Below are 14,292 nucleotides of genomic sequence, written 5' to 3' on the forward strand. Positions count from 1 at the left end.
AGAATGTGTTATGTATTAAAATTACTTCTGAGATTGAAGTTGCATATATGAAGAGCTACAGAAAAATATGAAGTTATATGCTTGTGTTTGCTGGAGGTTCTAAATTACATTTATGCAGTACTATAACATACAATCAACTGCTTTTTTGCACAGTAAGACATTATAGAATAAGTCACCCTTTTCCATACCATTTGTACATAACAGAAATTTTTGAAAATATTTCGAACAATCTGTGTTATGTGTACTCTACCAGAATGTACATTTTTTAAAATATTTTGGTTTAATTTTAGAATTCTATAAAGATGGTGTTAAGGCTCTGCAAATAAGGGAAGCTCCTCTATGCTATCATTCTAAAGGTATAAATCTATGGATTATTCCACATTCATAGACAGAAGGGAACTGACCATTCTTGAAAATCTAGTAAGAACCAATTATGGAGATCCTTTGTGCCAAGTAAGCCAGTTTGACATGTCTCCCCAAAGGCTGCGGACTATCAGTGCAGATATGGTAGTTTTTGGCAAACAATTTCTATTACTACTTGCATCATTGCTTGAAAGATTTGAATTCACGGAGATGTGTTTTTACTATGACCACTAGAAAAAGTGACTTTTCAGAAAAAGTATTCACTTTACGAGTAAAAGAGTATTCAACCTTGTTGTGTTTTTTTAATGAGTTTGTAAAACACAAGCCTAGTGGTGATGAATTTCACCTGCCAAAATAAAACTGTTAGATAATGAAATGTTTACAGAGATATATTCATATATTTCAATACATCAGCTTTCTTTCACGCCTGGTACATCCGTACATTGTAAGCACAGAGATTAAGGATGGTTTGTAGTTGATCTAAATATGTGGATTTCATTTAAAATGGTATACAATTAAACAGATGTAAAACCCATCCAATTGCTATTTTATTAATTGCCAAGCACTGGCAAAACAGTAAGCCACCCAGATTCTCATATTGGTGGCAGAGTTCGTGTGATTTTCAGAAGATTGAGATTGCAATATATAAACTCTAAAGAGAGAAAATGGAAGTAAATGAAGTTGGAGCCAAATTCCACTGACAACGTTATTGAATGCTAAGATGTATTGAGGATATTGACTAAAATGAATGATAGAAGCTGTTTTCTCGTTGTTCATATGTGTAAATTGTTTATCCTAGCCAAGTTGTGCGCTGATGGATATTCTGTATTGTCCTATATTTTTTTTAATTGAATTTGTTACTTGGCTCTCAATAAAAAAATGTAAATAGGACTTATTCCTTCAGAAGAGATAGGGTGTCCTACATAGAAAACACTAACAGTGAACATTTTACATTTTTCTATTTTTTTTTAACTGTCTTTTTCCTATCCTTCAATATTTGCAACACTGCAACCCCGGGATAGCATCATGGAATGCTTGCACTCCTACAATTCTAAAGCAATATGTAACAAAAACACAGCTTACAAAATATAAAAATAGAAATAATGTATAGAAACCTAAGCACATCTTGGACTCTCTTCTTCCACTTACATACTTCAGGTGTTTAAGATTTACTTGAAATATTATGGCTGTACCTCCTTTTATAAACCGTAGCTCTAAATGACATTTGTTTTTTCCCAGACTTACCATAACTGTAGCTGTATCGGTGACAATGTGTCCATGAATGTCAACCAGGCCAAAGCTGGAAAATGCTCATCTTCCTGCCAGAAAATGTCTGTTCTCCTAATTTTCATCTTTGTTGTCATTTTGTTCACCTTCCTCTGCAGTATTCCTGCTCTGACAGCAACACTAAGGTAAGATGGGATGGTATGGGCCTTCAACATTCAAATGTCAATACCTCAGAGCTACAGAACATACCCCATTTCCGTCTTCTGCAGCAGTTTCATCTGCATGTGCTAGCAGGATCATTCACAGCAAAGGGCCATACACTGTTGAACCTTGTCAAGAGGTTTGTGATCTGATGCTGAAACCATTGTGCAGAAACCATTGCAAACATCTCTTCTCTGGCGACTTGATTGTTGGACCAAAGAGAATGTCAGACACCATCAGAAACAATCCTCAAAAACAGGAATCCACCTGGGGAGTTATCAGAGAGGCTAGACTTTGATTATGAGAGTGCCTCAATCTGTTTGTGTAGGCATTGCAATTACAAGTAGTGGGATGTTTATGACACCAGGTAATTACAGAGTACGATAAAGACATAATCTTCAGATTTTTACTCTAATACATTTTTGCAGCCCAAACCTGCCGGATTTTAACAGGGGAAAAGGCTCAGTAAATATTGGGACGTGCTGCTTTTGGTGAAAAAGGCACTGTATTTTGTATTCACCTTATGTTTGCTTTGTTCGCTGTAAGTTGGCAGAGTATGAGAGAAGTGAGCGTTCCAAGGCATGGTTTCTTTGGAACATGTACCTCTGTGGGCATTCTCAAACCCCTCGACGACTTCCTGGAAATGGTCGGCGATTTACTCATGCGCACACCTTCAGGATGGAAAGGGGGAAGGATGGTTTTTTTCGCAGAGGGGGGAAAAAGTGTATTTGCACAGCAGAATACTTTCCCATACTTCCACTTCTAATGGAGAACTCAAACAGTTGGAATCGGAGTCCTTGGACATGAGACCTGACATTCCTACTAGGTGACTAGGTTTCTCACGAGTTTGCCTACACTTGCCTTAAATACTACTTGTGTACTAACAAACCCATATTCACTAATTTATTATAACAGTGCCAAAGTTCAGTTTTACTGACGTGAGAAAATGCTGCTTACTGTCTTTGAGCATAACGTGTTACAATGACTTGACAGAGAAAGCAGGTCACCAGACCTAGCCATTCCGATTTCATCTCAGTGGAAGGATTTAACCCCTTGTATCTTAGTTCTGGTTAAAAACTTTTGTTACACTCCATATCTGCTTATTTTTTGCATATAGGTTAAACCATAGTTAAAGTTAGGTTATAGTAACAAAATAATACCTAAAATTACCTAAAATTTGATAGTTATTGTTAGTTATAGTTACTCTCGCCCATACCATGAAAACCTTAACTCACCCACCATATTCACTGCTCATGACCTAACACATGTTATGACAGATAACATCACTAATGAATGATGACATCACTGGTTATATGACCTATCACCTTAGCATTATTAATATTAAGCAATGATATTACGCAGGATTTCTTTTGTTTAGAGAAGAAGTGTTAAGTAATGAAGCTAGGTTGTTCATTTCTATTATTTTTCTTTGTACATATTGTTAGATCATATTTAGTGCGTATGGTGGAAGTGTGATTATAATGACAGTGGTGTAACTTATGCTTTTTGTATCAAACCATAACTGCCCAATTTCAAGGGATTTTTTGTTTTAATTTTGTAGTCGTAACTTCACCTTAACTGTTCTTGTAGTGAAATTTCTGAATTTTTTTAAACATACATTAAAGTATTCTGGGCAGAAGAGGCCAAAACTACTCATTAACAATAGTTTTTCAGTGACAATCTTTTAACATACTGTATTCATCTTCTATTAAAGCAACCCCTTTTGTGCCCAGCTCTAGGCTTGGCTGGGTGCAGTATAGGAGTGCCTCAAGACCTGGCCTTTTGCCAGACCCTGCAGACCATCCATCACTGCACACAGCCTTTGACTGTATGCATCAGGGCTTGGCCACAGAGCCTGGCCTATATCCCAGCCCAGCATTTCCCAAACTGTGGATTGCGACCCACTGTGAGGTCTTGAGCCGATTTTTGGTGAGTCGCAAAAGTCCTGGCCTACATGTAAGTCATACTTAAAATGATTAGCTATTCTTTGTACACCTGTGCAAAGGTGCTGAACAATGCACCTAAGTCCAGTTTTAAAACAAACCCTTGCCCTTATTCCCAAGCAGCACTCTGTGGGAACCTTCCACTATTTGTTGCTGCACTTTGTGTCACTTTATAAAGCCATTTCAGCAGAGAATGTGCTCACTATACGTGATCATACACAACCTTACCACTTGTGTATGACTTTCACAAATATATTGGCAATTGTGGTTGCGACTTGAGAACTATAGCAGCTGACTTTAGATGTAGGAAACCAGGATCAAGACCTGGCATGGCTTAACATTCTGGGCAAATTGCTTAATATCCGTTGCTTAAAATAAAATGAATAAAATAAAATGAATCTGACCTTGTGTTATGTAATCACTTGCTCATGAAAAGTGATCAAATGTCCGTGGGCTATGTTCCCGCTATATAAAACTTCAAAATATATATACATATGAAGGACGCAATGAACCACTGGGCCTCGATTCAAGAAAAAAAATTAATATGAGATCTTACCCATACTCTACTGTAGGCAGGGTTTCTCAAATTTGCTAAATCAGTGGTATTCATTTCAAGATTTTTCATTAGCTTTGTGATTTCAGTAAATAGAAGCCACAGCACCCTACTCTGACAAGCGTTTCAGCTACAGATTCCGCAGGGTTTGGCATTTATTTTCGTCTTCACATGTGCTAACCTCGGTATAGCTGCAGCTATGCAGAGGGATGGGCCACACCAATAATTTGGTGAACCTGCCCCCCTCACCCATTCAGGCTTGGGATTCGTCACTTCATTTTTAAACAGTAAGCAGTGTCTGTACAATAGCATTGCCCATATGTGTTTTTCCACAGCTCTGTCAGGATATAATGAACTAGTTCCCAGGCCCCAGCCTAGTGTGGCTGGGAGATCTCAAAAATACTGAATTTATAAGTCTAGCTTTTTGATAAGAACCTGAACTTTAATAAATGCTACAGAGCTTAATATAGGCAGCCAGTTGCAAAGCATTGTTTCGAAACAACGTAAGCAAAAAGTTGGAAATAAATTCAAGGAAACTTACCATTAGGCAGTTCATTCTGTCTCCTAGGATGCTAGAATCAGAAAATTAGAGCCACTGAGTTGGCTTCCAACAAGTGTTTAGCAAAAAGGAACTAAACTAATATAGCCCACTATATCTAATAAGTATGTTTTTTATACTGTATGCAGTAAGAGGGAACAACAGCCCACAGAACTCCATGGTATAGTGTGCATCCTTGTCAGCCTTTTTGGATTTCTAGAATTTAATCATTGGCTGTTTCATAGAGTTTCATGATTTAATCACTGGCCGTCATCAAGCTGGTAGTCCCCACCGTAATCATACATTACTAGTACAGTAACATCTCCATAGAAGCACTCTGCAAACAGCCTTACTTTTGTAGCCTAAACACCTCTTTTCAGACAATCCAACATGAAACAACATGAGGTGAAAATAAAACATCACCAAGCGAGAGAGCAGTCTTCTGAGATAGCTTCATAAATGAAAGCAGCTGAATGGCCTTACTTATTCATCTCCATAGAGGAAAATGTCTGTCAAAAGGCATTTCAAAGGAGATAAACAATCCCAAAAGATGACATCTGGGGCATCAACGTCACAAGAATCACTGAAGTAGGCTACTAAAAGGTGTGACCGTCAGCCAGAGAGGATAGGGCCAACCATCTTCTGAGGCACATCTTGAAGTTAAAATGAAGTCAAAACCATGGTTGATAATATCTTTGATGGCTAATTCTTTGCCAACTGCCTCTTTTTCCAACACTGGCACTTTACAGTCAGCTAACAATTCTGTACCTGCTGTTTCCTCATCTCTAAAACATTATTCAACAACACGAATGACTTAAGATTATGCCTTACCCATGTCCTTCACCAGAGCTCTCTTTAGGAACGCCCTCTTGCCTCTACTCACCATTCTCAATGCCTCCTTCACTCAAGGTATCTTCCCAGAAGCTCTCAAGACAGGCCTCCCACTCCTAAAGAAACCTACACTAGACCAAACGAACTGCCGGCCCTTCACTCACCTACCATTCTTCAGCAAGATCTGTGTTCACCTCCAATATCACATCAGTGATAGCCATCTCTGGCACGACTGCCAATCTGACTTTAGATCATGCTTAACCACGGAAACTGCTATCTTACACATCATGCTCTCTTGACAACAGATGAAGATGACCTCTGCCTCATGATATTGCTGGACCTTTCAGCTGCCTTCTACACTTGACAGTCCTAACCTCACGCACAGTTTAGTCTCGAATGGTATTCACCAGCAATGTTCTTCACTGGTTCTCCTCCTAACTTTCCGAACAATACCAGTTTGTACACACAGGAACTTATGGTTGTCAAAGGATCCCTATAAACTGCAGCTTCCCTAAGGGTTTCATACTGCCTCCTGCCAATTTCAACCTCTGCATAGAACCAACTCCAACCAAAAATTATCTTTTCTCTTCTAAGAAACTCCTAGACGGCAACTTCAATTATCAATACTATGGGGCCAATTTAGCGTTTGATGAGGGGCACATCCATCTTTTAGGGTTGCAGGGGATATTACATCTGCCCTCCTGGCAGTCTACCATCCACCAAATTTAGAGATCACTCTCGGCACAGTGGTGATCTCTGTGCCTTCAGAGGAACCACTGTTGCAGCTGTTTTTTCTGAAGCCACTGCATGTTTGGTGGATGACTGCCATCTTATAAGCATCCATTCACCAAACATTTTTGTTTTTCAGAAAAAACTCTCAAAGTGGGAGTTTGTTTCTGAAAAACAAAAAACTAATGTTCTCTACACACTGGGAGTTTGTGTTCTGTCTGTGATTTAAATTTTTTCCTGTCTCTGGTGGACAGAAAAAAAGTAATCAGGCCATCCACTCTGAATAGGAAGGGAGGTGGGATGTCCTTACTCTGTTCACTACTCAGAAGATAAGAGGTGAAGAGTGAAAGACCTTTTGTGTGAGGGAGACAAGACCTCTGCAGCTACAATAGCCTCTATAGTGTTTCACAAGTTGACCGGTGAAAGGTTTTAAGGCACCAGGGTCAGCTACGACGCACTTTATTTCAACACACAGTGCATCATTGCATTGTAGATAACACAAGTTATATTTCAGCAAATCTGCTACCTTCTTCAGCAGTGTTTTACCCCTACCATAGCTTATCTCAAGAAGCCAACCCAAAACAAAAGGTATCATGCCACCTAAGCAGCAGTATCCATCAAGACTGCATTGACAAACTGCAGGCCCCTGTTACTACCAGACCCTCTGCTCCAGGTCCTATAGGTCCAAAGTCAGAGTTTTCTCCCAGGATGTGGGGATCATTATTTTTTTCTGTCTGTGCATGTCAGGTTTGTTCCTGGTGGTGATCGACAGAAAAAAAGACATCAGACCGTCCACCCAAAATAGAATGGGTATTCTGAGCTCCTTACTCCACCACTGCTCCATCGCAGTATGTTTCCATTGGAAAAATGATGGTCTGCCTGAATCCGAACAGAGCTGGCGGACCAAGGGTTTGGTGGCCATGGAATTCCCATCACATCTGTGATGGAAAACCATGTCTGACAAACACTAAATTCGACCCCCTGGCCCTTTTGCAGCTTCATGTAAAGTATCAAGAGTAGGATGTAGAGGGGAATGATGAATGTGATTGGCCTGCAGATGCACCTCAACACTCTGGTCATGGCTACAGAGATGATAATGAAGAGTACAGACACAGGATATGGTCATCGTCGCTATGACATATCTTATGACAAATGTTATGTGGAATCCACATACCGAGTTGAAACAATGTTGAGAGTTCTAGTGGGTAAATAAGTTACCTCACAAGATGTCTATTAGGCACAGTTTTTGCCTTCTGTGGAACCTTCTAGACTGGCACACCCTCTCCAAGTTCCTTCCATTCCTCATTCAGCTGGCCCTCTGAAGACTCAAATCCAGTTTCATGAATGCTTTCTTCTGTTACACCTACTCCTCTTTTATCAGTATCATCTCATATGAACACATATTCACATGAAGAATATCAGGCAGCTGAAGAAGAATCTTTTGGATGGCACTCAAAGGATTTTGATGATTATATCGCCCCACTATGCAGAACCTACACCTCATGCGTATTCGCAACCCTACGATATTGTTCGATTTCATTCTCTAGTGAAGAAACCTTCAAAGCATCTTCCGGTGTCTTTTTGATGGAAATCAACAGTTTTTTGTACGATTTTAAAGAAGCTCCAAGAATATCTATCAATGCCATCATAGACCTATGTGGCAACTAATAGTCCAGAGAATGGAGGGACTAGAATTCCACTTTAAAAATGGTACTTCATTCAGGTAAAAATGCAGGCTACCCAACATTTGGCCAGCATGTCTCGCCTTTCATGTTAATGTTATGTTAAGTTGCTTCTAAAGCGCAATCATTCATCCTGGATAGGATATCACGGCGCTATGATTTCTGCAGTAAATGGTGGGCTAGAACATAAGTCATACGGAGTTAGTCGGGTTTAGGGAAAAGAATGGTTTTTAATTTTTTGTCTGAAGGTCACGTGGCAGTCCGTGAGTCTAAGATCCATGGGCAGATCGTTCCATTTGGTTGCGGCCAGATGGGAGAAGGCCCGCCCTCCCATCCTGGTTCTTTTAACTCGAGTAGTTGTCGCTCTTGCTGTTGATTGAGAGTGAAGATTCCTGGTGGGTGCGTATAACTTAATCCTGTTTTTTAGGATGTTGGGGCCGGTGTTGTACAGTACCCTATGAGTTATGCATAGCATTTTGAAGGAGGCTCTTTGCCTCATTGGAAGCCAATGAAGGTCTCTCAAGCAGCTCTTGGCTGGGTCATACTTTTTCCTGTTGCAGATTGCCTTTGCTGCCGCATTCTGCACTAATTGTAATTTTGTGAACAGGTAATCTGCCATGCCCACAAACAGGGAGTTTCCATAGTCCAGCCTGCTCATTAGCAGTGACTGGACTAGAATCTTTCTGCACTCCATGGGGATCCATGGAAAGACTCTTCTGAGCATTTTTAACAGTGCAAAGCCCTTAGCGCAGATTGTTGACAAGTGGTTTTTCATGGACAGGGTGTTATCAATGAGGACTCCTAGGTTCCTTGCTGTCAGTGTTGGGTTGGGAGGGGTGCCCAGGGCAACGGGCCACCAGCTGTTGTCCCATAGCTGTTGTGATCCACCGAACAGGAGGACTTCTGACTTGTCTGCATTAAGCTTTAGACAATGACTGTACATCCAACTTGATAGTTCACTGAGACAGTTTAGCAACCTATTTTTCGGGTCCTTTTCTCCGTCTACGGTTACCATTAGTTGGGTATCATCCGCATATGAGCAAATATCGATACCCCACTTTCTCCCTATGTCTGCCAGAGATGAATAATGTTGGACTTAGTGAGGCCCCTTGTGGGACCCCATATATGATGTTCCGGAGGGGAGATGAAAAGTTACCCAGACGCACGGATTGCGTTCTGTTCGACAAAAAGGATTCGAGCCAGCTTAAAGCTTTTGCCCGAATTCCTTTTGCCGCAAGGGTTCCTAGTAGCAGGTTGTGTGGTACGGTATCAAACGCCGCTGAAAGGTCTAACAATATTAGGGCGACTGTTTTCCCCCGATCCACCTGTGTTCTGATATTGTCCAGCACCGCCAAGAGTGTTGTCTCGGTGCTGTTATTTGCCCTAAAACCCGTCTGGGAGACATCCAATAAGTTGTTAATTTCAAGGAAGTTAAAAAGCTGTCTATTTACCAGTTTTTCTAAAACTTTCGATAAATACGGTAGTTGTGATATGGGCCGATAGCTGGCGGGGTTGTTAATGTCTGCGCCAGTTTTTTTTATCAATGGGGTGACTACTGCATTTTTCCAAATTGTTGGGAATTCAGCTATGTTCAGCGAGAAGTTGAGTACACGTGTCACTGCCGGACAAATTATCAATCAATCAATCAATCAATCAAGGCATTTATAGAGCGCACTACTCACCCGGAGGGTCTCAAGGCGCTTGGGGGGGGGGGGTGGGGTGCCGCTACTGCTCGAACAGCCAGGTCTTGAGCTTCTTCCTGAAGGAGAGGTGGTCTTGGGTCCGGCGAAGGTCGGTCGGGAGGGTGTTCCAGGTCTTGGCGGCCAGGTAGGAGAAGGACCTTCCTCCTGTTGTCGCTCTTCGGATGCGGGGAACGGCGGCGAGGGCGTGGTTGGTCGATCGGAGGTGGCGTTTGGGAGCGTAGAAGTTGAGGCGGTTGTTGAGGTAGCTCGGGCCATGGTCGTGTAGGGCTTTGTGTGCGTGGGTGAGGAGACGGAAGGTGATTCTCTTGTTGACGGGGAGCCAGTGCAGGTCTCTCAGATGTCCGGAGATGTGGCTGCGTCGGGGGATGTCGAGGATGAGTCTGGCTTAGGCGTTCTGGATCCGCTGGAGTCTCTTCTGGAGCTTGGCGGTGGTTCCGGCGTAGAGGGCGTTGCCGTAGTCCAGTCGGCTGGTGACGAGGGCCTGGGTGACCGTCTTCCTGGTCTCGGTGGGGATCCACCGGAAGATCTTCCGTAGCATGCGCAGGATGTTGAAACAGGACGCGGAGACGGCGTTGACTTGTCTGGTCATGGAGAGGGAGGAGTCCAGGATGAAGCCCAGGTTGCTTGCGTGGTCTGTCGGTTTGGGTGCGGTGCCCAGGGCGGGGGGCCACCAGGAGTCGTCCCAGGCGGAGGGCGAGGAGCCTAGGATGAGGACTTCCGTCTTGTCTGAGTTTAGTTTCAGGCGGCTGGTCGTCATCCACTCGGCTACGTCTTTCATCCCTTCGTGGAGGTTGGTTCTGGTGGTGGCGGGGTCGTTGGTCAGGGAGAGGATCAGCTGGGTGTCGTCGGCGTATTTATTTATTTATTTATTTTGTGCATTTATATGGCGCAACAGCTACCCGGAGGGTTTCCCGGCGCCTTGGATTTAATTAAAAAGAATGCGTCTTAAAGGAGGAAGAACTATTGATCAAAAAGCCAAGATTTAACTCCCCTACGAAATTTAAGGTAGTTCGGTTCCAGCCGCAAGTTCAGGGGAAGGCGTAGGAGATGATGTTGAGGTTGTGTTGGCGTGCGATGGCCGCAAGGGGGCTCATGTAGACGTTGAAGAGGGTGGGGCTGAGCGAGGAGCCCTGAGGAACACCGCAGATGACTTCCGTGGCTGCAGATCTGAACGGTGGCAGGCGTACTCTCTGTGTCCTTCCAGCGAGGAAGGAGATGATCCACTCCAGAGCCTTTTCCTGGATTCCGATGTTGCTGAGGCGCTGCACTAGGGTGCGGTGGCAAACAGTGTCGAACGCCGCGGAGAGGTCTAGGAGGATGAGGGCTGCTGTTTCGCCGTTGTCCAGGAGGGCTCGGATGTCATCGGTGGCAGCGATGAGGGCGGTCTCGGTGCTGTGGTTGGCTCGGAAGCCAGACTGTGAGGGGTCGAGGGATCCATTCGTCTCGAGGAAGGCGGCCAGCTGCTTGTTGACGGTCTTCTCGATGACTTTGGCTGGAAACGGGAGGAGCGAGATGGGGCGGTAATTCTTGAGTTCGGTGGGGTCCGCTGTTGGTTTCTTTAGTAGAGCGCTGATTTCGGCGTGCTTCCAGCTCTCAGGGAAGGTGGCGGTGTCGAAGGAGGTGTTGATGATGTCCCGCAGGTGGGGTGCGATGACAGCGTCGGCCTTGTTGAAGACGTGGTGAGGGCAGGGGTCTGTCGGAGATCCGGAGTGGATAGAGTTCATCGTGCAGATGGTGTCTTCTGTGTTGATCTGGGTCCAGGCGCTGAGGGTGGTGGTGGGGGGCGTTGGTGCGGTCGTGGGGAGCGTTGTTTGTGGGCTAAAGCTGTTGTGTATGTCAGCGATCTTGTTGTGGAAGTAGAAGGCGAGGGAGTTGCAGAGGTCTTGCGACGGGGTGATGTCGTTGATTCCGGCGTTGGGGTTGGAGAGCTCTTTCACGATGTTGAAGAGTTCCTTGCAGTTGTGTGCGTTGTTGTCCAGCCGGTCCTTGAATGCTGATTTCTTGGTGGCGTGGATCAGTTGATGGTGCTTCCGGGTGGCGAGCTTGAGGGTGGTCATGTTGTCCGGTGTTGGCTCCCTTCTCCAGGCTTTCTCGAGGGCTCGGCAGTTCTTCTTGGAGCTCTTGAGTTCGTCGGTGAACCATGGGGCCTTCTTGCTGCCGGGTCTGCTAGGCGGGGTCCTCAGTGGGGCGAGGTCGTCTGCGCAGTTGCTGATCCACTCGTGAGGTTGTCGGCGGCCTGGCTGGGGTTCGCTGAGCTGGCGGGAGGGTGTTGGCTCAAGGAAGTGGCGAGCTGGTTTGCTGTGATCTTGTTCCAGTTTCTTCGAGCAACCTGTTGCTGGTGGTGGTGGATCGTGGATCTTCTGAAGGTGAAGTGGACGCAGCTGTGGTCCGTCCAGTGGAGTCCGGTGGCGTGGCTGAAGACGATGTCCTTGCTGGAAGAGAAGACAGCGTCGAGTGTGTGTCCGGCGAGGTGGGTGGGGGTGGTCACCAGCTGCTTGAGTCCGAGGATGGCGAGGTTGTCAATCAGGGTGGTGGTGTTGCGGTCGTTGTTGTTCTACAGGTGGAAGTTGATGTCCCCGAGGAGGAAGAAGTCAGCGGAGGGGAGGGCGTGCGGGCTGATGAAGTCGGCGATGTCTTCGCTGAATTGTGTGCGTGGTCCCGGGGGTCGGTAGATGAGGGTGCCTCTGAGGGTGGTTTTGGGGTCCGTGTGGATCTGGAGTTAGTTAGTTGCAAGAAAATGTGATGCGGGCAGCGATCCAGCGGGGAGCCTGATTTGATTTCTAACATGACCTTACTCACTTCTTCCTCCGAAAAGGAGCCAAAACTGGAACAACCTGCCTGCGGGGTGGAGAGCCCATATTGCTCGGCGTGTTCCAGGTCATTGTTGGAGAAAGGTATAGATTTTGTCTATTTTCTCGCAAAAAAGTCGCTTATTTTATCACATCCTTCTTGTGATGGGGTCAGGTTAGACAAGAGATTTGTAGGGCTGCAAAGGTCTTTAACTATTTTAAACAATTATTTGGATGAATTTTTGTTGTCAGTTATTCTACGTGTAAAATATTATTTTTTCGCTTTCCTGATGGCTTTATTGTAAATCACGAGTTCCCTTTTATACACAATTCGGGCATCTTGGGTTTTCATTAGTCTCCATTTATGTTCGAGTGTTGTGCATTTCCTCTTTTGTAACTTTAATTCAGGCCCGTACAATTTTTCTGACAATGCTCGTCTAGGTTTGTGGTTGGAGCATAGCACTGAACAGTGTTCCAATGCATTCATAGGGGTCATCCGCCCGACATCATCAGCCCAATTCCCCCCCGCCAGATTTGGATGGCGGGAGGGACCGCGGCGGTGGGAAACACCGCCCACCTATTTTCCGCCCGGTCGCCTAGCGGCCGGGGCGGAAAACCAGTAACATGGTGGCGGTGTCTTTTAGACACCGCCCGCCGTATTACTATGGGCTGTGCACAATGCATTTCCGTGGCGGCAACGCCGCCACGGAAAGGCATGCGGAGACTCCCTGCGGGGGCCCCTTGCGGCCCCCTGGGAGTCCGTGGCTTGGGGGGTGCACATGGGGGATACCTATGGTACCCCCCCGCCTTTTCAAAGTGCAACATGGCAGGCACCGCGCAGTGCCTGTCATGTTGCACTTTGAAAAGCACAACATGCACTTTTACCATTGCGGCGGGCGGAGATTCCTGCTCCGCCCGCCACAATGGTAAACATACAGGATGCGCCCGCCTGTGTGGCGGGCGCATCCTAATGCCTTTTTCGGGACCCCCGCACTGTTAGCGGGCGGTCCACTACTCCGTTAGGGTGGCGGGCGGGCGGGCAAAGCCCACCTGCCATCCTAATGGACCCCATAATGTTGTTCTGCAGTTGGCCTATTTCATGGTCGATAGAGGTTCCTGCAGTGTTTGTGTGGTCGAAATGTTGTTGGAATTTCTCTACCCAGAACTTCTTCCAGCTCCCGGTTTTTGCCGCAGCCTGAGCCAGTGGTCTGGTGTTTTTGACGGGCAGATTGATGGTAAACCCGATCATATAATGATCTGTCCAGGTCAGTGGTTTTATATCGTTAACGAGGGTGGATCCTATGTTGGAAAACATAAGGTCCAACATATGCCCTGTTCTGTGTGTCGGTTGTTCAATTTTCTGGGTCAATTGTAATATTTCCATGTCGTCTGATAAGTGTTTGGCTAGTGAATTGTTGCTATTGTCATAATGTATGTTAAAATCTCCTAGGATCAAAACGTTTTTGTTTTTGAGACAGACCGGCATGATTTGTGCAAGGAGCTGGGTGCTAAACTCTGACGTGCTCCCCGGTGGATTGTAAATGACCACACCGCCAAATAATATATTTGTGTTTATGGACACTGAAAATGCCATGGCTTCATGGTTTCCGACCTGTGTGATGGCCTCCTGCCTACAGGTGAGAGATTCTTTGACTAGTATGGCTACCCCCCTCCTCTCTTATTTACTCTATTCAGGTTCAGTATTTTATACTCTGCGGGGAGTGCTGTCGCAA

General features: G+C 45.1%; 1 protein-coding gene across 1 annotated transcript in view; it reads left to right on the forward strand.

Annotated features, from left to right (window-relative positions):
* The window catches only part of SLCO4A1 (solute carrier organic anion transporter family member 4A1), a 330,005-nt gene that overhangs the window by 244,110 nt on the left and 71,603 nt on the right, over positions 1-14,292 (forward strand). Inside the window, exon 9 of the mRNA XM_078651610.1 lies at positions 1,603-1,775. Coding sequence (XP_078507736.1) covers positions 1,603-1,775 — 173 coding nt within the window. The remainder of the gene's footprint in view (positions 1-1,602; positions 1,776-14,292) is intronic.

This window comes from Lissotriton helveticus, chromosome 7 (genome assembly GCF_964261635.1).
Source record: "Lissotriton helveticus chromosome 7, aLisHel1.1, whole genome shotgun sequence".
Taxonomy (NCBI): Eukaryota; Metazoa; Chordata; class Amphibia; order Caudata; family Salamandridae; genus Lissotriton; species Lissotriton helveticus.